The sequence below is a fragment of the Salvia miltiorrhiza genome, chromosome 4 (genome assembly GCF_028751815.1).
Source record: "Salvia miltiorrhiza cultivar Shanhuang (shh) chromosome 4, IMPLAD_Smil_shh, whole genome shotgun sequence".
Taxonomy (NCBI): Eukaryota; Viridiplantae; Streptophyta; class Magnoliopsida; order Lamiales; family Lamiaceae; genus Salvia; species Salvia miltiorrhiza.
The window spans coordinates 49,222,282-49,247,667 of record NC_080390.1 but is presented as its reverse complement, the minus strand read 5'-3'; the positions used below and the strand labels follow the sequence as shown (position 1 = coordinate 49,247,667).

Genomic DNA, 25,386 nt, shown 5'->3' with positions numbered 1-25,386 from the left:
GGACCCTTCCCCTCCCCTAGAACCGCGTCGCACCCGCCGCCACTTCCCTCACCGGCTTCCCCCACCACCATCACTCTCTCTCACCGCCTCTTCCACCGCCGCCCCTGCTCTCCCCACCACCACACCTCTTCCTCCACCGCCTTTCCCCACCACCATCACAGATCCGTCGCCCCTGCTCTTCCCCACCACCACACCTCTTCCTCCACCGCCTTCCCCACCACCGTACTCCCCACGACTCTCTTCCTCCACCGCCCTTCCCCACCAACAAAATCGACAAGGGATTAGGGCTCGATTTCTCCTCAAATCCAAAACCCAAAACCCGAATTCACCTCTGCAATTCCCCGATTCAGTACTCCGACAACGCGTTTCTGAGGACCACGACCCCGATTCGGTACTCCGACGATGGGCTCGGCGGTTGTGGGGGAAGTGGCGGCGGGTGGTGGGGGAAGAAATAGGGTCCGACGCGGTGGGAGAAGGGGGAGCGTCCGATCGGGGGGGTGGGGGGTGGGGGGAAGCTGATGTGTAGAGAGAGAGAGATGTTAGAACCGGGTACACGATCGAGATATTACAAAATAAATATTTTGAGATATTACAACTCAAAATAATTGAAAATATTACAAAGAAAATAATTTGAGAAATTACAACTCAAATAATTGTATACAACTGAAATATACTGTATAAATAAATTATACGTATAAACTAAGTCGAGTCGAGATGAATCTCTTCCCGCAAGAAGATTATCGCCCCGGTAGTGCTCTTCGGTTTGGCGTATCTTCCCCAAAGGTAAAACGACTTCGTCTCGGCGGATGTAGCACCACAATCCGGCGAGCTCCGGCGAACTGAATAAGGATCGAAAACTGAGCTAGAGGTGGAATGCAGAATGCAGACTATTTTGTGAGTTGTGAGTTGTGAGTTTTCAGAGTGAATTCTAAAGCTCACCACACACCCATATTTATAGGTGTTAAACCGAGTGTGAACGGATCGGCAGTCAACTCCGGCGGCTGCGGTAGGTGGCCGCAATCGTTGAACGCAGAAGTTGAAACAGTCAATTCCGGCGGCTGCGGTAGGTGGCCGCAATCGTTGAACGCAGAAGTTGAAACTGATTTTCCCTTTTCAACATCCAAACTTTGACATATAATATCTCACTCACCGGAAATCGATTTTGAGACTTCAAGTATATCACGTTGATCTACTCGAGATGTAGATTAACATCCAATTATTATTTTAATTAAATAATAAATATTTAATTAAATAATAATTTTCAGATATGGCATAAAACCATATTTCCAACAATCCCCCACATGAGTGAGAAATCAGTATGCGAATGTATGCAGACATTTAGCTCAGTTCTCTTAAGTAACAACATTGCATTTGGAAAGGTAGCTTGTGGCTTTGAACCTGCCATAGTCAATATTATCGAGTATACCGGCGGCCTAGTGGATATGGTTCCTTGAACTAGTCCTCCTCGGTGTATACTAAGTCAACAATATTGACACAATATTGTTTCAATCCTTATTCGTTCTCACGTTTGTGTCCATTACAGGCCTTGGAACACCTCTTTGGATTCATAAGTGTTTCAATCGAAGCGGCCCCACTTCACACTTACATAGGTGACTCTTAACTCAAGTATCCTGCTATACTTGTCCTCTTCGAGGAGTTCTAGAGTCATTAAAAGTCAAAGACTTAACCTCACCACGTGCAGGTTTCCGAACACTCACTGTTCTACAAGGAATAGGCAATTCGAGTGTTCAACACACGGATTTTCATAGCTTAGTTGTCCCATTGAACCAAGTTCTTGGGATCCTCCAGTCATCATGGTTGGGTTGCCACTATGATTATCCTTAATTTGTGGACTTCAAACCCATTCCCCCTAACAGTTTATACATCTGATCTCGATGGATACTTTTTGTCAAAGGATCAGCTATGTTATCAATTGATCTTATATAATCAATTGTGATAACTCCACTAGTGATCAGATGTCTCACGGTATTATGACGTCGACGAATATGTCTCGACTTACCGTTATACAAATGGTTTTGTGCTCGTCCGATAGCAGCTTGACTATCACAATGAATTATTACGGACGACACAGGTTTCGACCAACATGGAATATCCTCGAGGAAATTTTTAAGCCACTCGGCTTCTTCACCAGCTTTATCCAAAGCTATGAATTCTGATTCCATGGTCGATCTAGCAATACATGTTTGCTTCTTGGATTTCCAAGACACAGCACCACCCCCCACAGTGAATACATAACCGCTCGTTGAAAACGAGTCTTTGGCATCAGATATCCAATTTGCATCACAGTACCCTTCAAGTACAGAGGGTTCCCTAGTATAATGAATCGCATAGTTTTGAGTATATTTCAAATATCTCAAAACCCTTTCAAGAGCTTTCCAATGTTCATTACTAGGGTTAGCTGTAAAGCTGCTCAACTTGTTGACCGAGCATGCTATATCGGGACGAGTGCAATTTGTTAGATACAACAAGCTCCCAATAATCTTCGCATATTCTATCGCGTCAACAGGTTCTCCTTTGTGTACACTCAAATGCACACTAGGTTCCCATGGTGTCTTAGCTATTGGCTTGTCAAAAGCGTTGAATTTCTTTAACACTTTCTCAACGTAGTGAGATTGTGTTATAATAATACCATCAGGTCTTCTTAGAATTTTAATTCCAAGGATAACATCAGCTAAGCCCATATCTTTCATGCTAAAATTTTTACTTAGCATGCCTTTGGTTTCTTGAATCACTCGGGAATTACTTCCCATGATGAGCATGTCATCTACATAAAGACAAACAATAACATATCCGTTATTAGAATTCTTAATGTAGACACATTTATCGCACTCATTGATTCTGAATCCATTTGACAACATTACACTGTCAAATTTTAAATGCCATTGAAGCGGTGCTTGCTTCAACCCATATAAAGACCTTTGAAGTTTGCATACTTTGTGCTCTTGCCCAGGTACTACAAACCCTTCAGGTTGCTTCATATATATTTCATCTTCCAACTCGCCATACAAGAACGCAGTTTTCACATCCATTTGGTGAATCTCGAGATTGTGCAAGGCAGCAATAGCGAGAAGCATCCGAATAGATGTTAGTCTGGTCACAGGTGAATAGGTATCGAAGAAATCGTACCCTTCTTTCTGCCTGAAACCTTGAACGACAAGTCGGGCTTTGTACTTATCTATAGTACCATCAGATTTGTACTTCTTCTTTAGGATCCATTTGCATCCTAAAGCTTTACTTCCAGGTGGTAGATCCACTAACACCCAAGTATGATTCTGCATAATGGAATCAATCTTAATATCGATGGCTTCTTTCCAGAGAGCTGCATCTGAGCCAGACATAGCTTCTTTAATCGTCACCGGTTCGCCATCTAGCATCAAGACAACATAATCCGGTCCATAGACATTAGCTTTTCTAACTCGTTCCCCACGTCTCGGTTCTACATCCATAGGTTTAGACCTTGGTCTTTTCCTATTAGGTGGTACATGATTAGAACCCGTGGCATCATCTACTTGAGTAGAATTACTAGCTACTTCCATAGGTTTAGAACCTGTAGCATCACCATCAACTCCATCATTAGAGTTCGATGTACCTTTATCCTTGTTAGGATAGATATTTTCAAAGAATATAGCATTCCTTGATTCTATCGTTGTCCCAACATGTATATCAGGTATCTCCGATCTGTGCACTATAAAACGATAGGCACTGCTATTAAGTGCATAACCAATGAAGATACAATCCACCGTTTTAGGTCCTATTGTAACTTGCTTTGGTAAAGGCACTTCTACCTTGGCTAAACACCCCCACACTTTGAGGTATTTATACGAAGGTTTCCTTCCTTTCCATAGCTCATAGGGAGTTACATCTTTCCCTTTGAGTGGAATCTTGTTCAAGATATAGTTGGCCGTTAAGACAGCTTCCCCCCACATGTTCTGGGGTAATCCCGAACTAATCAACAAGGCATTCATCATCTCCTTAAGAGTTCGATTCTTGCGTTCAGCAACGCCGTTAGATTGTGGTGAATAAGGAGCCGTCGTTTGATGGATTATACCACTTTCGTTGCATAATTCAGCAAACGGAGCTACATATTCTCCACCTCTATCACTTCGAACCATCTTAATTCGACATCCAAGTTGATTCTCGGCTTCATTTTTGAAGTTTATAAAAGCTTCAATAGCCTCATCTTTACTTTTCAATAAGTAAAGGTGACAATACTTTGTGCAATCGTCTATAAAGGTGATAAAGTACTTCTTGCCACCTCTAGTTTGCACGAACTTTAAATCACAAACATCGGTGTGAATAAGTTCCAAAGGTTGAGTGCTCCTTTTTACCGATTTAAACGGTAACTTAGCCATTTTGGCTTCAACACAAACTTCACATTTTTCTTGTGAGTTGTATTCATCAACTTTTAGTAAATTTATTTTTACTAATCTCTTTATAGCATTTAGATTAACATGTCCAAGTCTACAATGCCATAAATCAGAACACTCAATCAAGTAAGCAGAAGAAGTTGATGCATCTTTATTGATTTTAGCCTTGGCCGGCTTACAAGCTCTTACACCAAGTTTGAAAAGTCCTTCGGAGGCATAGCCTTTCCCTAGGAACTTTCCCCACTTGCGTATTACAACATAGTCAGATTTGAAAAACAATTCAAAATCCTTATTCGTAAGCCTAAAGCCCGAAATTAAATTCTTTCGGACAGTTGGAACATGTAATACGTCTTTTAATGTGATCTCCACGCCCGACGTGAGTTGAAGAATCACATCTCCCATGCCAAGGACTTGGGATGTCCGCTCGCTAGCCTCCATTATCGTTTTGTTTTCCACTTCCTTGTAGTTGTGGAACAACTCACGATTTATGCATATATGGACGGTAGCGCCGGTATCCACGAACCAAGCGTTCGGGTTGTCCACATGATTCACCTCGGAGATCATGGCAGCAAAGTCATCGTGGTTCCAATCGTCGAAGTCCTTCTCGACGTTGTTCACGTTGCTCTTTGCCTTCTTCCGCTTCGGCTTGCGGCAATCTTTAGCCATGTGACCTTGTTTGTCACAATTAAAACATACACCATCAAACTTTGATGGTTGACTACCGCCTTGTTTCCCTTTACCCTTATTATTAGGGTTAGGGCGACCACGTTTATTGGAGGGACCGCCTTTCTCGGTGAGATTGGCCTTTGCCTCCATCGGAGCTTTTCCCTTTTGATCACGACTTCTCACGTGATCCTCCATTTGAAGCTTGGATATTAATATCGGCACGGACATCTCCGAGCGCTCATGCTTCAAAAGGTTTTGAAATTTCCTCCAACTAGGAGGTAATTTCTCTATGATGATTGCAACGAGCAATGCATCCGCCAAGGGCATCCCTTCGGCTTGAACCTCATGTGAAAGATTTTGGAATTCTTCCACTTGGTCCATCAATGGCCGGGAGTCGACCATTTTGTATTCCAACCATTTGGCGACAATATACTTGGTAGTATTTGCCTTGTCCACTTGATATTTCAAATCAAGGGCCTCCCACAATTGTTTCGCGGTTTCATGAACCTTGAAAACACGGTAGAGCCGTTCGTCCAGAGACATGAGAACGGTGTTACGGCACAAGTAGTCGCCGCGGCACCAGTTCAAATATCCGGCAAGAATTTCTTGGCTCGTCTCCCCTTCACTCGGGGTTGGAGGTTTATCCTCCATCAAGAATCCGGCAAACCCCACGGTTGTGAGGTAGAATAGCATCTTTTCTTGCCAATATTTAAAATTCTTGCCCGAGAACGTTAATGGTTTCTCAGCAAGACCAATAGTTCTGGATGTTTGCAATGGGGCCATGGTTGACGTTGAAGCGCCCATTGATGCAAACGAGGAAAACATTGACGACGTGGTTGAACCGATGGTTGCAGAGGTGGTGGCGCCGTCCATATTGACGTCGGTGTGAGCCATTTCTCGAACGTGTATCAACGGCAGAGAATTAATCTTCTTGCGATTGTTAGAACCGGGTACACGATCGAGATATTACAAAATAAATATTTTGAGATATTACAACTCAAAATAATTGAAAATATTACAAAGAAAATAATTTGAGAAATTACAACTCAAATAATTGTATACAACTGAAATATACTGTATAAATAAATTATACGTATAAACTAAGTCGAGTCGAGATGAATCTCTTCCCGCAAGAAGATTATCGCCCCGGTAGTGCTCTTCGGTTTGGCGTATCTTCCCCAAAGGTAAAACGACTTCGTCTCGGCGGATGTAGCACCACAATCCGGCGAGCTCCGGCGAACTGAATAAGGATCGAAAACTGAGCTAGAGGTGGAATGCAGAATGCAGACTATTTTGTGAGTTGTGAGTTGTGAGTTTTCAGAGTGAATTCTAAAGCTCACCACACACCCATATTTATAGGTGTTAAACCGAGTGTGAACGGATCGGCAGTCAACTCCGGCGGCTGCGGTAGGTGGCCGCAATCGTTGAACGCAGAAGTTGAAACAGTCAATTCCGGCGGCTGCGGTAGGTGGCCGCAATCGTTGAACGCAGAAGTTGAAACTGATTTTCCCTCTTCAACATCCAAACTTTGACATATAATATCTCACTCACCGGAAATCGGTTTTGAGACTTCAAGTATATCACGTTGATCTACTCGAGATGTAGATTAACATCCAATTATTATTTTAATTAAATAATAAATATTTAATTAAATAATAATTTTCAGATATGGCATAAAATCATATTTCCAACAAGAGAGAGGGTGGAGTGTGTGTGTGTGTGACGTGGCGATTCCTGCTGCCACGTCAATATCCTGGTCGCTGGAATTCAAAATTGTGTCAAAATTGAACAACTTCTTAAATTGGTGTATTAAAATGTAAAATCCTAGAATCGCGTCAAAAATGGATTTTCGGCAAAGTTTGTGTATTTAGGTGCAATTTTCCCTATTTTTTATGTGATTTTATTTTTGTTATATAAGAATAAATAATTTCATAAAATAATGAAAACTGTATAATAAAACCTGAGGATCCGAAGCAAAATGAATATGCGCATATGCAATTAAGCGTGGGAAGGTGAGTGATTAATTAAGCAGCAAGAGTGAGGAGGTCCAACGCTTTCAAAAGGGTGTCCCTAAACCTGCCTAAATCAAGATTAACATCTTGATTATCCAAAAACACATGTTTACAAACATCAAATCCTCTCTTATGACAAAATTGGACAGGGTTTGTGTATACTTGACTCTGGGCACCATATTTCCCTAACAACGAGCTCTCGTTCAGCCTCACCTTATACTCCAAATACTTCAACTTCATCTCCTCCTCCGCCGACCCGTAGCATTGCTTCGCGAAATTATGCAGCCCCACCGGCGTTATTTGGATCACAACTGCAATAACAAATACCACCTTTACTATCTCAATCAAACAAATTAAATCAACTCCCACACTTAATTTACCGCCATTCTCAGGCAGAAAAACCATGTTGGTCAGCCCAGCTCCATGCACTCCTACCATGACGTCCACGGAGTTGACAATTTTGGCGACGGACTCGATTTCCCCTCTCAAATCTTGTGCCACGCACTCAAACCCTAGGCTTCGAGCGAGCTCAACCACCTCGACCTCGTTGCTCAACCGCCGCGACCTGGCTCTGGAAATGATGAGCATCCGAGGCCGATAGTGGCCGCGCACGGACTCCCTCTCCAAGGAGTAGGCGCTGCGTAGAAGCTTCGTGAAGTTTCGAGCGGAAAAGCTCGAAAACGGGGAGGGATCGATGGATAGATCGGTTGTGTGAGCTCTGAGGCCGACGATCATTCCCGGGAAGCACAGAGTTTGATTCTGCGCGTCGATGTCGACGACGTCGTATTTGGAGAGTCTTTGTAGGGTTTTGGTGTGCTTGGAAGTGAGGCGAGAATCGTGGTTGGTCACGAGGAAGATGACGTGGCGGTTGAAGCGGTGGGAGGTGGCGAAGAGCGGGACGAGCACGTCGGCGATGCTGTGGAAGTGGTTTCCGGCGTGTGCGCCGGTCGAGAAGAGGATGGCCGGGGCGGCGAGGGTTTGGGTGCAATGAGGGAGTTTGTCTGCCTTGATTTGGAAAGCGGAGACGGTGGTCATGGCGGCGGCGTCGTATTTTCGTGGGTAGGGTTTTATTTTGATGGAGGTCAGGTGGTTTGAAGGTGGTATGAAAATGGTGGAAGAGGCGCCGTGGATGCGTACGTCGCCGTTTAATTCGTACACGTCGGATCTAGAGTTGGAGTAGTTGAAGATGTCACAATCTGCACGGAAATAAATCAAGAGGAAGGATACTCATTTTTCAAAATAACATAAAAGATCGAGAAAATGGAGTATCTTTCAAAGGTCATACATATTTTTGCAAACGACATTTAAAATCGGTTAATAAAGTAACATCTTCATGCTGTAAAGTAATACTCACTCTATTTCACTCTAATAAGTTCACTTTTTTTGGGTACGAAAATTAAAAAACTTATTTTTTGAAGAGAAAAATGGTGTGGTTCATATATACATTTTTTTTACTCAAAATAAAAAACGAACCTATTCTAATGGAACGTCCCAAAAAGGAAAACAAGCTTATTAGAGTGCGACGAAGAGAGTAAAATATAACATGATTCCAAATAAAATTTGAAATGTAAAACTTAAAATGTAAATTAGGTATTTTAAAAAAATAATAATAAAAGGAACTTACTAATTGGAGGGCGACGGAAATAGGGCTTAAAAACGGCGGTAAAGTTGAGTGCCATAATAATCATACATATAATTGCTGCAAATGCTAATTTTTTCTGCTGCTGCCGACGATAACTCCTAACAATTATCTTCTCAGCGCCCATTGTTACCTAACTGCAGATACATATATTTACAGATAATTGATACACACATTATCAAAATAAATTGAATTTCGTTCAATTTTGCTAAGCGTTTATTAGATCTACAATGATTGAAACTTTAAAACAAAAGGGAAAAACGGATAGAGAGATGATAAGTAATAAACTGAAACAAATTGACTTAATGTATATATCATTCCACAATACTTACCTGTCATGTCATCTAGCAGGATCGATGTGTATTCCAAACAATTGTGATAAAAAAAAAAACTACAATAATTATATATCATCAACTATGAACATGCCAATTTTCTTCTTATAAACGTGAACATATATATATATATTTATGAATATCTATGTTATTATCTGTATTAACTTACATCTTATTTTATAATGGAGTTGTTATAGAGGGCCAGTTCAATTTGCGCGGTTACTGTGCCAATTTGGGAAATTAATTAGCTCAAAGTTAATAGAAGAAAGAAGGCTAGAAAGGTAATTTAATGTTAGAATCGAATCGATATTGATAATATTACCATATTTATATGATTGCAACGAGCCGTTTTTGATCAGTTAGTGACATTTCTTATTTCGGTATTTGACACGATTTCTTTTTACTAGCTAGAGTGATGATTCTTTCTCCATTTTTAAATTTCTTAAGTAATCGGCTTATTATTTTGGAGAGGAAGTAATCGGACACAGTATTTGTGTTTTATTTGATTTTGCAGTCCTTTTTTATTATTATTATTAGGGATTATAGCCAAAAAATACACGAACTTTGATAAAAGTTGTAATTTTCACCTGAACTTTCAAATTAGCCAAAATATACCTGAACTTATATTTTTTGTTGTAAATCTCGAGGTGAAATTTACAACAAAAAATATAAGTTCAGGTATATTTTGGCCAATTTGAAAGTTCAGGTGAAAATTGCAACTTTTATCAAAGTTCGTGTATTTTTTGGCTATAATCCCTTATTATTATTAACGCCAATGCAGAATTATCGAATTAGTACAGTTTGAAATAAAGAATCATTTTAATTTTTAGGCCTAGCTATTGGACTAGTCTAAAACCAAATTGACATTTAATAGGCCTAATTACTTGGGCCGCATCATAAAATGGGCCTGTTCCCTGGAGTTAATTTATTTTAATTGACTATGTTAGAAGAATCCAGAAGTACCTATTAAGAGGGCAAAAGAATTCAGAAAACTTTTAAATAAATGTATATATATACAGTCAATTGGTTTGGTTAATTATAGATTAATTAACTTTAACAAACATGGTGTCGTGGTGTAGTTGGTTATCACGTCAGTCTAACACACTGAAGGTCTTCGGTTCGAGTCCGGGCGACGCCAATTTTAATATGTAGTTTTTGTTTCCATTCTACTTGGTTTTTAATACTCCCTCGGTCCCAATATTGTTGGCCACATTTCCTTTTTAGTTTGTCCCACTATTGTTGGCCACTTTCCTAAAATGAAAATATTTATCACATGCAATCTCTTACTTTATCACATTATCTCTCCTACTTTATCACTTTATTACATTCTCTCTCCTACTTTATCACAATCTCTCCTACTTTATCATTTTATTACCTTCTCTCTCATACTTTATCACCTTCTCTCTCCTACTTTATTACTTTTATACTATATTACCCACACACTTAAAATACTAATCTACAACTCCTTAATTCCCGTGCCGAAACCAAATGTAGCCAACAATATTGGGACGGAGGGAGTATCAAATACTAATCGTTTTTGCAGATTATATTGAGCATTTGCTTACTTAGCGTTGATATATGGTTTAGATTTTAAATACGAATAAATATATTGTTTTTAAGTGGGGAAAGGATGAGATCGAAATTGAACTCCTAACCTCTTTATTAATACTACAAAGGATTCTACCCTTCAAAAAAAAAAAAAAAATACTACAAAGGATTCTGGTCTAAAAAAAATACTACTACAAAGGATTTTTAATGTTTGAATATTCATGAAGGGGACAAATACCATAAACAATATGTAAATGCCATAGCAACTAGAAAGAATAATTTAAATTTGGGGTTAATGGCATATCAATGTTCAAGTGGCATGGTAATTACTAAATTATTAATTTAATTTAATTTTGAATATTAATTTCAAAATTTGAGGTGGTGATTACTGAAATATTAATTTAATTTGTTTTTGCTACTAATTAGGATTTTGGTTAAATTTATTACTAACAAGACAAGTTGCAAAATTGATCTGTTTCATAAGAATTGACGTCGTTTCTACCAATTGGCTACCACACCAAAACGATTATGCCACATCAATATTTATTTTGTTACTCATGTCAAAAATAAATTTAATTGGAATTTTGATTAGCAATAAAATCAGATTAATTAAACCAATACATTGATAATTACCATGCTAAACATCAAAATTGGTACGCCAAATTAGAATTTGATATAAATTTAACAATTTTCAGGCAATTAACCTAGATTAAAAGACCGCAAAAGAACCAATCTAATTAAATCGTCGAACATGTCTCTAACAATCGCATAGTATTATTTTCTTTCATCATCTTACGTGTGATATTCCCGTGGAAATCTAAATTTATTTATTTTTGATGAAATTGATGCGTCACTAGTCATCACCCTCTTCACATTTTATATGCCCAACAATATATGTTTTTAATATCGTCCAACAATATATGTTACGTTAGGTTTTGCCCCAAAAAATATATAAAACACGCGCGCGCCCACACACACGTATGCTTTTGAATTTAATCAAACTATTGCAAAGAGGAAACCATACCAACTTCCCCAGCATGAGTTAAATAAATATTTCATTTAATTAACTACTTTTTGTAGTTAAATAAATATATTAATCCTTTAATTTCTCTCATTTTAAATATTTCACCCCATCCGAGTACACAGCAATTCCCGATTTAAATATTTAATTCATATACTATATGGTCTTGTTATTCAAATTAAGGTCCCTAATCACAATTTATAAAAATGAATTTTAAGACTTGTTTGATTTAAAACCTCAACTTTAGTTTATTTTTAAAATAGCTTGAACTTGAAAAATAATTTAACTATAATTAACCCGCATCAAAAAATTTGATATTGGAATTAGTTTCACCTGTAAACCATGTTTCTCAATTTGGGATGTCGAAAGAATGAAGTTAATTACCATATGAGAAACATGAGAGCCTAACTTAGATTTATAATGTGGCGCGGACCATAATTAAACATTTTTGCAAAGTTCAATTATTTTTAAAAATAACTATCAAAATTGGGTCATAGCTAAATCAAATTACTACTAAAGCTTAGGTGATATAAATTGTAATTAACTTCAAATTAAAAAGATGTATAACAATTCTAAAAAAATTATATTCAGAAAGATGAAAGAAGAAGAAATGCGAAAACTGATTACAAAACGAAGATGAAAGAATGATTCTAACACAAAAAATCAACGACGCAAAAGCTTGAGCGCCTTAGCCAAAGTAGCTCTAAATCTCCGTACATCAATGGTGACATTCTGATTATTCAAGTAGACATCTCTTAACTTACCCCATCCCTGCCTGTGTATCGACATCGGATCTCTAAGCACGGGATGATCGATTGGATAGCGTTGGATGAGAGAGCTCTCCTTCATCTCAATCTTGTAATCCAGATACCTTATCTTCATCCCCGCCGACGGATTCCCGAAATCGAGCTTGGCGAATATATCAATGGCGCCCAACGGCACTATCTGGATGAGTACCGCCTTGTCTGGCAGGAAAACCATGTTCGTCAGCCCCGCTCCGTGAACTCCCATCATCACGTCGCACGAGTTCACCAGCTGCGCGAACTTGGTCAGGTTCGCCGACACGTCGCCCTCGGCGGAGACCACCTCGAACCCTAGCTTCCTCGCCGCTCGAGAGATCCGATCCTCGTTCGTCAGAATTCGCGTCCGCTTCCTCGACACGATCATCAGGCGAGGCCTGCCTGATCCGCTCGCCTTGTCTCTGTCCAGGGAGTACGTCTGCCGGAGGAGCTGCCGGAATTGGCGCATGCTGACGCCGGATGCGGAATCCACCACTAGCTCGCTGTCAAATTTGAGGCCGGCGGTTAATTTCGTATAGCAGTGCGTTTGGTTTTGGCGGTCGATGTCGAGCATGTCGTGTCCGGTGAGGCGGCGGAGGAGAGGGCGGTACTTGGCCGGCCACCACGGCTTGTAGTCGGTGGCGAGGAAATGCACGTCTCTTTTGAAGCGGAATGAAGTCGCGAAAAGTGGTACTAATAAATCAGCGAAATCGTGGAAGTGATTTCCGGTGAAACCGCCGATTGAGAAGAGCAATGCGGGGAGAGAATGAAGGTGGTCGCATTTGGGGACGGAGGCGTCGTCTTCCGCCGCTAATTTCACCGTCCATGGCTTCACAAATCCGGTTCCTCTTCTCGGATAAGGCTCTATGATCCAATTAGAAGTCGCGTTTGTCTCCGAAATCGTTGAACGAGGCATGACGAGGAAAACCGTCGACGAATTTGGATCGATTCTGACGTCTCCTTCAATCTCGCAGTAATCTGCATCTGGTTTTACAACTCTGCACAACGGATCCACATTCCGCCGCTTTTGATCAATTTTAGCTGGTTTCGTCTCTGACTCCTTCATCACGATCATGCTTTGCGGACTGATCAGTGGCTCGATATCGGCTGCAGTTTCGTTGATCACAAGCATGTTCTGAGCAGTTTCTGAGAAACACAACAGCATGATCATTTGTCTTAATTATCATATAAAATTCTGCAATATATATACCTGTTTGAGCAGTAATATTATTGATAATGGCATCATCTATGAGCATGCTTTCCACAGCACTGATCGATAGCTGCAAATTGACAGCATCACCAACTGAGATATACACATGAGCTATTATATCAGTACTTGAATTCTCTCTCTAGAATATTGGAATCAAGAGAGAGAGTAGTTACTGAGTGTCAAAGGATGCAAAGTAGGGTTGAAAGTGGAGCAGATGCTTAGCGCGATGATGAGAGAGAGAATGAGAGCGAAACATCCAAATCGTCGGCGATCGTAGCGGCTGAAACTCTTGGCGAAAATGGGATCGTACATTTTTAATTACTTGGAAATGAAATTTTACTTCTTCAATTCTTTCTTGGAGGTGATGAAAGCGTCGATCTTTGCTTAATTGGAGTGCTACTAATGCTATATCTCTTTTAATTTAAATACTAGTAAAAGTCAAGGGGAAGTAGACGATGTGGATATAATATATGTATACATATATAGCTTCTGCCAACTTACTCTTTTCTTGCTCCCCATTTCAATAATTGATTTGTAGGTTAGTTGCAATATTGCTTTACAAATTTGACTTAATATATACTCCCTCCGTCCATGAAAGAATTTTCTAGGAGGAAGTGGCACGGATTTTAAGAAAAAATATTATTGAGTGTATTGAGAGTGGATAAAAGGTAGTTGGGTGTATTGAGAGTGGTGAAAATGTGTTATAATTAATATTGAGAGTTGTGAAAAATGAAAAGTAATAGGATTATAAGTGGTGGGGTATAGTCCAAAAATAGGTAAGAAGTTCTTTTGTGAACATCCCAAAAAGGAAATATAGAAAGTTCTTTCGTTGACGGAGGGAGTATACATTCTATATATCTTTTCAAATTGTCTACGTATTTGATTACTTTGTTTGCAACGTTGTTTCATCTTCGCTCGTCCAACAAACTACATTTTTTTTTCCCAGTTCACACCAATTTTTTCATGCATGTAAAGACATAAATTAGTGTAATTTTTACGTTTTGGATAGAAGATGAAATTTACGACCCAAAAAAAAAAAACAATCGAACATTATCACGATTTTGTCTATTTAACACACACACACACACACACACACATATATATATATATATATATATATATATATACTTTTAAGGTTACAACAGAGCGACAATCTAATGGCATTTCAATAGACCATGTTTATATATTGTAATTTTGTAGTGTAGACAGTAGAAGACTTCTCATATACTTTATAGAATAAGAAAATTTAATTAATTGGGGACGATCTTTATAATTTACATGTAATTAATGTAAGAGTTGAGGGAGGATTCTGAAATCTGCCAATGCCAATTTAAAAATAATCAAATTCCTTTTATTATGTTTAGGTGGCACGGTTGTTAATCGGTATCAAATTGTTTCGAAAGGATTATTTCAACTACAGCCATTAGAAAATCAGCGAGTGAAAATTATTTGTGAGGTCAAATATTCCTCTAATATGTCACATAGTCTATATATATGCATGGGTATAAAAGCGGTAGCTAAAGAAACAATATAATAATACGATATTCAAATTGAGTATAAATTTAAAAAGTTGTTAGTTCCAAATTTGGAGTTTCTTGCGGGTATACCCCATGTTAATTCTAATTTAATTATACTATAACGTAAACAATGTTAAGATTCATTTAAATTGATAGTGTCGGTAGACAAGTCTGAAGCAAACTGTTTAGCAGTAGGCAATGAGTTGCATTCCATGGCGCATAAAAATGAATTTGTTGAAGAACACATCGATATACACTATAAATAAATTATTAAGTTTTTTGTGTGTATGTGTTATTTAATGTTAAGTCATAAACATCCTTATATAGTTTACAATTAGGTCACTTTCCCACTGTGCATAAATTACGACGTTTTTGTATGAATTTTTACAATTATTCTAGACCTTTGAACCTCAACTATAGATGACAATGAATCATAAACCCCACTTTTTTGTATATATATATTCCAAATTTTATTTAACGGTGTCACGTTATTAATAGATACGTTATAGAATATTTCCCATTCGCATATATATGTTGCATTCCTCATAATTTATTTAAATCTACATAAAAATCGTGTCGAAGATATACAAATGTAAGCATATACATGATCTTATTTTCTTTTAGGCCTATTTTAATTTTTTAATCAAAATATATGGATAACTTTAAGGTGATGGTGAAGGGACGTTACTACATTTCTTAATTTCAAATATAAAATGATTGTTTATAAAATATATATATATATATATATATATATATATATATATATATATATATATATAAAACGATTGGGAGACCACCAGTGGATCATATTTATATAAACCCACATATATTCTTTGTATATGATTGTTTCATCACTTTTATTGAGTGTATGAATATAGAAGAGTTGAACATCGATCATACCTATAGAAAGACAAATGATTAGTTTAGCGTGGAAAAAATTGTTTCTTGTGTACCTGCTCTAATGACTTAAGAAAGCGCAATTGTGAGGTAGAAGGCACTTAATTAGAGTTTGGTTGAATAGAAAAGGGACATCTTAACAAATATTTCACATTCAAATATTATATTTTCATTTGCATGATTGCTTCTTACTGGAATCTAGGCTTTACTATTTTTCTCGCTAATTATAATTTCTGTATCCAAATTAGAACAAATGCAGTTTATGCGGTGTGACGCTTCCCTCCAAGCTTCGAATCATCTCACAGAAAAAATGAAAAACTATTTTTTATCCTCTTTTAACTAAGAAAAAAGTAAAGGATGGAAATGTTGTCAGTTCAAAGTTCTAAAATTTTAGGATTAGTTGCAAGTTTTAAGCTGGTAATATTTGCCAAAACTTGCAAATTTATCACATAATTTCAAGGTAATTTATAGGCTGAGGGCTAATAGCCCTCAAAATTATCACATTTAGATTCTTCTGTTATCACATTTCAATAATGATCGACTTCATGCATAGCAAGATTTAAAATAAAATAAAATCATATAGAGCTACTGAAGAAAAATAAAGATTAATGATCAGACAGACTATATTTCACATAATTGAGTAAGATTATTACAAGTGAAATCCAGATCACAACAAACAAAACGACCTCGAACATGCTCGAAATTCGCGTACCTCATTTTCCTTAAACGAATAGATGTAAACTGCCGCAACATATTCAAATCTCTCACAACTTAATACAAGAATTAATAGACAATTCTCATGTTGAACTTTGGCCAACCATCAATTAATTAGAAGAAAAGAAAAGCAAAAATTACTAGCACTATGATTATGATCTGTCTTACGTATCATCGGTTAAAAAGTACAGGGCTACACAATCATTAGTTAACTCCATTCAGCCGGTGGCTCCTCTCCCGGACAACCAATTTCCAGACCTGCGAGGGAAATACTGATTTGATGGAAAATAAAATAAAATAAGAACACCAATGAGTTAAACGGTGCAATGAAAATATCATCATGGAGGAGGGCCGGTACAAACCTCAGGTAGGAAGCTTTATACATTGTGCAGAAATCTGATAATCCATACGTGCTTGTCTACATGTTTATTCTTCTTCTTCTTCTTCTTCTTCAGGTAGTTGAAATTCAAGATCCAGTTTCTTCTTTAGATGAGATCTGTCAGCACTGTTAGGAAAGATGTCAGTTTCAAACATTACATAAGAAAAAAAAAATTGACTGCCATTATATGCACTTAGAATAGATATGAATTTATGGTCCAAGCATGATGCCTCTCAAATAAAAAAAATTTAAAAAAATGGTCCAAGCATGATGACAATTGTTCTAGATCAATGTATACACATTGCCATATATATATATATAAGATCAAGATAGCTAATCAGTTCTTGGGCCTGAACTAATTTCTATTCCATTTGTCCTTTGAAACCAACTGCACTTCCGTGCAGGGAGGCATCACAAAATATCAACCCTCCCCATCTCTTCATGAAATACTAACAAAAAAAGAAAAGGATCGGAACCCAAATCTCCTCTCAAATCAAAATGTAACCCAGAAGAGAATGCAATTAACTCATTTATCCAAGGGACATTTAGCATCAGGCTAGACCTGGAGGAGTCCTTGCCAAATCTATCACAAATACTATGTTCAATGATGACACAAATTTCCAGGGAGGAAAAGGTTCAGTGTACTTTCCTTTCCTCCCCAAACCACTCCAATGAAAAGAAAAACAGCATAAAAGGACTAACAATGGAAGATAAATTAAGACACTTGTATACACAATGCCAACTAGAACTGAGAAGGTATACTGCAACTCTGACATGCCATTCAGGCTTCAGCAGAACTAGAAATGCCCCCTTCTACTAACAACCTTGGGTGGAAAGATTTCTTCAGAATTAAGATTTCTTCAGCAGAACTAGAATCAAGATTTCTTCAACTAGAACTGAGATTCTGAGAAGGCATACTGCAACGCTCCCTGCAGTTTGTCATTGGTTTCATCTAACAACCTTGGGTGGAAAGATTTCTTCAGAATTACCTAGATTTATTGACAAAATCTTGATGTGCGGACAAAGATTGCATTTGAGAATAAGTGTTTCCAACAGTAACTTCACTCAGCTCTCACTAAATTACGAACTCCTCTGCTCCCTACTTTTGCAATTATATGGACATCCCCTCTTAGTTTACTTTTCTTTTTCATAAGGAACAGAGCATTATGTTGGATTTAGTGATTAACATTTCTAACCTAGATAACTTGAAAAATAATCGTACTATTATCCAAGGGCAGCCTCTATACTCACTTTAAGTCACATGGAAGAAATTAGAAACCATTTTCCCTCAACCCGAAAAACTTAAAAGTAGAATAATACTACTATATTGTCCAAGATATTTTATGTCCATATATATAGTTCGTTTATATTGATTCCTTAACTTCGTCAACCTAAACAATCCAAAGATTTTAAAAGAAGAAAGGTGAGATCCATTAGCAATCCACAATTCTTTTATATGTGTATCATCCTAGACATTATATCCAAATGATAAAAATGACACTATCCTACTTATTAAACTCACCTCTTCATAAATACAAGAGGATAACAGATTATAAGAGCTATCAGCAATCAATAAGAGCTCATAAGTTCATCTATGGTACTAATAAAATTTACTGAATGACCATTTTGAAAATTCCCTTCATTTTAATTCTAATGCATATTAACATGTCATGCCATTGTTGTATTTTATACGGGTTACCAACCTAAATACCTAAATGACAACAGCATTTGACGCTCAGTTCCAAACATCAGCATAAATTCTGTAGAAACTGCTGTATGGTTCGGAATTCATTGATGAATAACTAAAAAGTTTCAAATCATTCTAGTGGAATTAGTAATGTTCCTATAAGATTTTTTCCAGAATCTTACCTACATTCAGGATATGTGAGTTTTCTAGTGGTAACATTGGTAACATATTTCTTCACAACTGTGTTAGAGGAACAATATTTACATATAGATTAGCGATCTGGTACTTGATAGTTACAAATCAGAGTACATAAAAGGAGATGTGACACACATGTGAATCTTTTTTTCTGGGTAAATTAGGGGGTAGGCTTAACTGACAAACTAATAATGTACACGGTACATATACTTTTCAATTACTTTACTTTGGTCGAGTGCTCTTGTTATTATTAAAAAATTATTAACTACAGATAAGTAACAAGAAAGTCTACCCTTTCCAATACGAATATTAAGTATTAGTCTCTTCACTGAAGAGGACCCAATATAAAATAAAAATAAGAGGCCGGTTCTGAACTAACATAAAAGTAAAGCCCTAATATGCTCTCCTCTCATCGTTTTTCTACAGCTTTCTCCCCTCCCTGCCCCCCTTCTTTTTCTTTCTTTCTGCAGCAGTGAAGTTTATTTAAAATTCGGCATTTCAGGTCAAGTTCCATGGAATCCCTGGTTCTCCAGATACCCATGAAGTTAAGTTCACATCCCAAAGTGGCCCAGGGGTATGAGAAAATCTGGCAACTATGATTACACAATCCTCATAGGCATATTTATGATGATTTTATGCCATGTCTAGAGATCCCTACTTTCACTATATTTCCCCATTTATATAATTTCAAACAAATAGTGGGTATGACTTTTGAGCATATCTCCCTCAGCTGCTCCTTTATACCAAAACATAAAATCTAACAACTTAACATTCAAGGAATCTGCATTGTCATCAAGCAAACAGAAAGAGCCTACCTGTTAATAGTTGGTCTATTTGGCGGCCTCATGCCAAAAACTGAAAAATCCAAAGACATTGGAGCGTGCTCACTCCTCTCCCCAGCCGCCTGCCTTGTCTCATTGCCATGGTCATCCATCTTGATCATATTGTGAGCATTGACATCAAAGCCCTCACGATGAGGCATGACTCTTCTTTGTTTTCTAGGAGGAGACAACACTGTTGGTCCATCCAGAGGATTAAAGTCTGAGACCTTTGGATTGACAGGTTCCTTCTTTGGTGGAGGTCTTGGAAGCAAAGCAGGTTCTGTAGGTGGAGGTATGGAAGAAAAGTACCTAAAGAAAAGCAAAAGATAAATTTCAATGTTTTTCAATTAACTTTAATAGAGTTGAATAAGAATACCTATGCTCCAGAGCTTGTTGTGCTGAAATTCTCGCTTTAGGATCATACATGAACATTTTCCCTAAAAGGTCCAAACAATCATCACTGGCCATGGGAAACAACGTGCGCATTGGTTGACCAGGCACATGCTGATATTCCACATAATCTGGAAGATAGACCATATCTGACCATTGTGATGGCTTTGGCGTCCCAAAAGCTGCAAAGATCTTTCCCAGTTGATCGATATCACTGTTTCCCTGCAGAAAATCTAGTTTGAGGCCCATAACTCAACTACTACAGGCATCACACACTCAAATTTATCATACATCTATGGCCTATAACAGATGGGTGCCATGCCATGATCATAGCAAGAAAATTTGATAATTTAGGACAATGAAAATATTAGAGAAGTTACTCTGCCTTTCAGAATTTCCCCGTTAGCAAATATGAATGAGATGATGACATAAGAAGGTTGAATTTTACCTGCAGAAAAGGTCGACGTAAAAGCAGCTCAGCAAATATACATGCTGCAGCCCATACATCCACCCCCGGACCATATTGTTTGGCACCAAACAGAAGCTCAGGAGCTCTGTACCATCTAGCAAAAACCTAACATGATACTACACGGTTCAATACAATTTGCCACAAAACCTTGTATAAACAATTAACACAAAGGTTGGAGTAAGGCATACGAGTAGATTCAAAACAATTATCGCATGCAACAAGTTTGAATGTGATCGAGGTCAGATTACCGTAGACATAATACCTGATGTGTGAACCTTCGATCAGGGCTCCCGAATATACGAGCTAACCCAAAATCTGCAAGTTTAAGTTGCCCACCAGGTCCGATCAGCAAGTTGTTCGGTTTCATGTCCCTGTTCAAACTAATATAAGAAACCCAAATAAATGAATAATTTGGACTTTATTAGCTCTGAGAAAGAAAAAAAAACCTGTGCAGGACCCATTTTTTATGGCAAAAAGAAAGCCCCTTCAGTGTCATCTGGATGTACGACTTGATGTCAGCTGGAGAAAGAACAATATTTCTATCACGAATAACAGCTTCAAGATCTGTCTCCATAAACTCAAACACAAGGTGCAAGTTCCCCTTGTGAGGGAATGCATCAATCAACTCGATGATATTAGGATCCTTGAGCTCTTTGAGCAACTTAATTTCCCTTAAAGCTGTAAAATTGACACCTTCCTTCTGCTTCCCCAAACGAATTTTCTTGATAGCAACAACTTGCCCAGTCTGCACAGTTAATTATAATCAAAGTTATAGTAACCCATTCCAAAATATGCTAATTGCAGTATTTGAGTTAAAGTCTCCATCATCACTGAAAATTGCCACAAAATGATATTGCATATCGAGATGAAACCTCCAGCCGCAAAACCCCAAAATAATTGAATTATTCGTATCTTTCCCAACTTCAGAAACATTAATAGATGCTACCCTCACATCTCACCGCACGAAAAAAGAGCCTAAATAATTGGACGAGTGCAGCAATTACTACGATAAAACACAGAAAGTTCGAAATAGGATAAAAGCTGCCCGATGACTCAATCTCCCCCAAAACCCTAAATAACAATCAGTCGACAAATTAAGACAGGAATTTCGAAATTGACCGGAAATTTTTGACAAGAACGTATCAGAACTGCGGTAGGGATGGTACCTTAGTATCGATGGCTTTGTAAACGACACCGTATGTACCTTCACCAAGAACTTCGCGCTTCAGATAACGATCGGCTACTTTCTTGGTCAACAACTGATCCATGTCCGCCATTTTTCTCCGTATTTTCGCCCTCCCTTTTCAAGATTCAAGAATTTGTTACTCAAATTCGTGGGTTATGTGATGAATCAGTATGTATACAAGTTCTCATCTTGCGATAAAACTGAGCTGTGAGCCAAGAACATATGATATGCAATCGTGTGAAGATAGATGCAATTGCAATTGGGGGGAAGCCGGGGGGAGCGTAGTGTGTGACTGTGTGTAGGCTGCGGAGAGCTGCGTGTGGGTCTGTGTTTCAACTTTTGTTAATGGGGTTTCACACTTCGGCAAAACAAAATTTTTTGGTGTGAGGTTTGATGAAAAATCTCCAAAGGGGATTAGGGAATCATTGTTGTCTTAACACTTTCAATATATATATCTATATGGTTGGGTTGACATAAAACAAAAAGATAAAATTTTTATTGTGTTTTATAATAGTTGTATTTATATTTTTACATTTTTCATCTTTCTATACTATATAAAAGTGAAGTTGTTAAAATCAAACATATAATATATGAAGATGTGAAATATAAGAATGCAATGCAACAAAAATTATGTTAATGTGCACTTACGAAATTTGGTTCTCGTTTCTCACAAAAAAATTATAATTTTTATTAGAACTCGTCTATATATGTATATATATGTAACCCTATATATATGGGTTAGTTATTATAAGAACTGCATATTTTGTGAGAACATGAGATCACTATATCAGACGTACAAATTTACTGCATTCGAAAAAAAAATCGCTTCCTTCAAGATTCGAATCCAAGTGCTACATTCATCAATCAAGATGTTGCATCCACTGTAGATCATCACGATCGAAGAATTGAAAATGATTCTCAATTCTTATTTTAAAGGCATGTTCCAAGTCATCAACCACAATATATGTCTTCAAAATCTTCCTCGACAAGATCGAGCTGGCGGGGAAAGGCCTCTTCTTCCTCCCATGCACTAGACGCCATAGGCGATGCGTGTGGCCGACGACATCTCGAGATATAACGAGACGGGTCGTACCCAAGCGTGCTCCATCGGATTGTGGTAAACTAGACCCAACACCATTTTTTGTGGCATACTTGTATTGGCCCTTCTCCAGCGTTAAAATTAGTCCGCTTTTGAAATGGGTGGATCATTTCTATCCCCCACTCTATAGGCCCATTACTTGGACCGAATATTTGAGGACAAAGGCTAAGAATTTTGACAAAGTGCTCACGTCGGTGCGTCTTTGCGTGTTGAGAACTAGATTTGTCAATATCAATGATCATTAGTGTAATTTTACAGATCATGTTTATGTTATTATTATGTGGATGCTAGAGGATTGTGGGTCATATTTGCAAGCTTTATATGCAATATGTGTGTGTTGTTAACTTGTTATGATAAAGTTACTATGGTAAAATCAAATCCAAATTAATTACTAGTATATGTTATTTTTATGTGTAATAATATATGAAATTAAACAATAATGAAATTATAATTCTACAATTTATGTGATAGTGTCATGCTGATGTTAGATATATTTGCAAACTTTATATGAAATATATGCACGTCATTGTGATTAAGCTACTTCAATCAAATCAAGACCTATCAATTATATGTTGTTATAATGTATATGATCACATATAAAATTAGATGTATAAGAAATTAATGAAGTTCGGTGATAACACATCAATAACTGAAGTTAAGTTACAAATGACTTATACAATAAGACTCCACGTTATTACGCCTAGCAACTTCCCAAAACTCCACAAACGATAGACTGCTAGATGTGTATGCACACATACACAGCTTGGACATGAGTACTAGCACTCACCACCCAACCCCTCAATAAACAAGAATCAAATAAAAAAGAGTCAACAACTTTTTACAATGGAAGCTCAATAGTGTTAAACCTCACAAAACACTCCACTACTAGCACTCATAGTGGAACTCGTACCAAGAAAGCACACAAGCTGAAAGAACTCATCAAAGATATGAATTATATGAATGATGCTGAAATAATATCAGTTGCTCTACCTTTTCTAAACGTGAGATGGCCTTCAAATATTCTCAAAACTAATTCATGACTTGTGGACTGGGCAAGATACATTCTCTGCATAATGATGCATTCTTTAAATAAAGAAGTTGCCTTGTAGAAGAAAGCTACTCCAAAAATAAACTGCCACATATATCAGACACTCAGTCATGACATTCTTGAAGACACTCGTACCTCAGGGAGCACTTCAGAACAAAAACTTTATCTACATACAATGACAAACTTCAACTTAGTGTGTGAACATTGATAAATACTCTTTTTCGCATGGTTTTTATGGCATATATTCTGTGAATTATGTCGAAGTTGTGTCCGTTGTGTTATCATTTATAGTTTATTTCATATCATTTATGATTTCACGCTTGGGTATATTTTTGGCTAATTTGATGCAGGAATGAGTATTATTGGAGCATTAAGAACCAAGGAATGTGTCTAAGGGAAGAATTGGAAGATAAACGGGCTCGGATAGCGAGAAAAGACGAGAAAAATGAGGAAAATAGAACTGCAGAGGTGAAACGGCGACTGGGGAAGAGGTCGTCAATGTTGGCTATTTTTTGGAGGAAAATCGGCGTTCAAAACGGTGACCACCGAAGTGGTCGCCGACCTTGCTGACTGAGTTTAACACTTGGAGCCTGAAAATCAGCGATCGCCAAGTTGTTCTAGAAATAAAGAAGGAACTCGACGACCACTTCGGCGATCGCCATTGTGGTCGCAGTCCTTGACGCGTTTTTATGATTTTGCATTATTTCCAGTATTTTCGAGTTTTAAGCTGGGTTTTTCCCTGAGACTATAAATAGGGCTCATTATTGACCTATTCAAGGTTCCAAACTTTTACTTTCAATTCTATAGCTATAGAATTTCTTACGCTTGGACGAGATTGAAGATTCTACAAAATTCTCTATGGTTTTTGGGTTTAATGTTAATTGATTATATTTTTACATGTGTTCTATTTCATATGTCTATGTGTGGCTAGAACGCTTTTATCATGGGGTTTAGGAAGTAGACAGATTTGGATTCCTGACTTTATTTGATTCGATTTATCAAGACTAATTATCTTTTTCATGTTCTTGTGCATGTTGATTGTTTTATTGATTGGCCACCAATTTAGCATAATCATAGGTTTTAATTTGATATCGGGAGATGATAATTATTACATGAATGAAGAACATAGAACATGCTTATTTAATTCGAAAGAAAGTTTGTGAGTGTGAGGACAATAATCCTAGAAACTATTTGGAGTTGCATGTTTAAGAGTGATCCGGGAACGGTAGCCTTGCATGTAATCAACCGTTTGTATGCCACGGGAGTGAGTATAAACTAGCTTCGAGATTGTCTTAGGAGAATCTGTCTTGATTTATTTAATTGAATCTGTTGAAACTTTTACCTTGAGATAATTTATTTACATCTGATTTTTCTCTTATCAATTTGAAT

General features: G+C 37.6%; 3 protein-coding genes, 2 long non-coding RNA genes and 1 other non-coding gene across 10 annotated transcripts; 1 reads left to right on the top strand and 5 right to left on the bottom strand.

Annotated features, from left to right (window-relative positions):
• Positions 1-563: 563 nt before the first annotated feature.
• LOC131020151 (uncharacterized) lies at positions 564-1,436 on the bottom strand. The gene is made up of 2 exons (XR_009100621.1): positions 947-1,436; positions 564-839 (listed from the first exon to the last, which is right to left on the bottom strand). It is a non-coding gene; the product is annotated as an uncharacterized LOC131020151 (long non-coding RNA).
• Positions 1,437-6,018: 4,582 nt separating this feature from the next.
• On the bottom strand, positions 6,019-6,659 carry LOC131020150 (uncharacterized). Its single transcript, XR_009100620.1, has 2 exons — positions 6,402-6,659; positions 6,019-6,294 (listed from the first exon to the last, which is right to left on the bottom strand). It is a non-coding gene; the product is annotated as an uncharacterized LOC131020150 (long non-coding RNA).
• Positions 6,660-7,078: 419 nt separating this feature from the next.
• Positions 7,079-8,271, bottom strand: LOC131023548 (alpha-1,3-arabinosyltransferase XAT3-like). Its single transcript, XM_057953093.1, has 2 exons — positions 7,447-8,271; positions 7,079-7,377 (listed from the first exon to the last, which is right to left on the bottom strand). Exons 1-2 carry the CDS (start codon positions 8,099-8,101, stop codon positions 7,079-7,081), a joined length of 954 nt encoding a protein of 317 aa, XP_057809076.1. The 5' UTR covers positions 8,102-8,271.
• A 1,830-nt stretch (positions 8,272-10,101) lies between these two features.
• TRNAV-AAC (transfer RNA valine (anticodon AAC)) lies at positions 10,102-10,175 on the top strand. Its single transcript has one exon. It is a non-coding gene; the product is annotated as a tRNA-Val (tRNA).
• Positions 10,176-12,168: 1,993 nt separating this feature from the next.
• On the bottom strand, positions 12,169-14,075 carry LOC131020148 (alpha-1,3-arabinosyltransferase XAT3-like). 2 transcript variants are annotated; one of them, XM_057948839.1, is made up of 3 exons: positions 13,769-14,075; positions 13,596-13,688; positions 12,169-13,531 (listed from the first exon to the last, which is right to left on the bottom strand). In XM_057948839.1, the coding sequence occupies exons 1-3, from the start codon at positions 13,905-13,907 to the stop codon at positions 12,270-12,272; spliced, it is 1,494 nt and encodes a 497-aa protein (XP_057804822.1). In that variant the 5' UTR covers positions 13,908-14,075; the 3' UTR covers positions 12,169-12,269. The 2 variants fall into 2 exon arrangements, with proteins under 2 accessions (XP_057804822.1, XP_057804823.1); XM_057948840.1 differs by having other exon boundaries at positions 13,596-13,665; positions 13,769-13,908.
• A 2,539-nt stretch (positions 14,076-16,614) lies between these two features.
• On the bottom strand, positions 16,615-22,280 carry LOC131020147 (cyclin-dependent kinase D-3-like). Of its 4 annotated transcripts, none has more exons than XR_009100618.1 (8): positions 21,831-22,280; positions 21,111-21,409; positions 20,927-21,035; positions 20,644-20,769; positions 20,182-20,417; positions 19,800-20,114; positions 17,086-17,228; positions 16,615-16,995 (listed from the first exon to the last, which is right to left on the bottom strand). XR_009100618.1 is itself a non-coding variant. In XM_057948837.1 (7 exons), the coding sequence occupies exons 1-7, from the start codon at positions 21,939-21,941 to the stop codon at positions 17,150-17,152; spliced, it is 1,275 nt and encodes a 424-aa protein (XP_057804820.1). In that variant the 5' UTR covers positions 21,942-22,237; the 3' UTR covers positions 16,615-17,149. The 4 variants fall into 4 exon arrangements, 2 of the variants coding, with proteins under 2 accessions (XP_057804820.1, XP_057804821.1); XR_009100619.1 differs by having other exon boundaries at positions 16,615-16,981; positions 21,831-22,274; XM_057948837.1 differs by having other exon boundaries at positions 16,615-17,228; positions 21,831-22,237.
• Between the last annotated feature and the right edge of the window lie 3,106 nt (positions 22,281-25,386).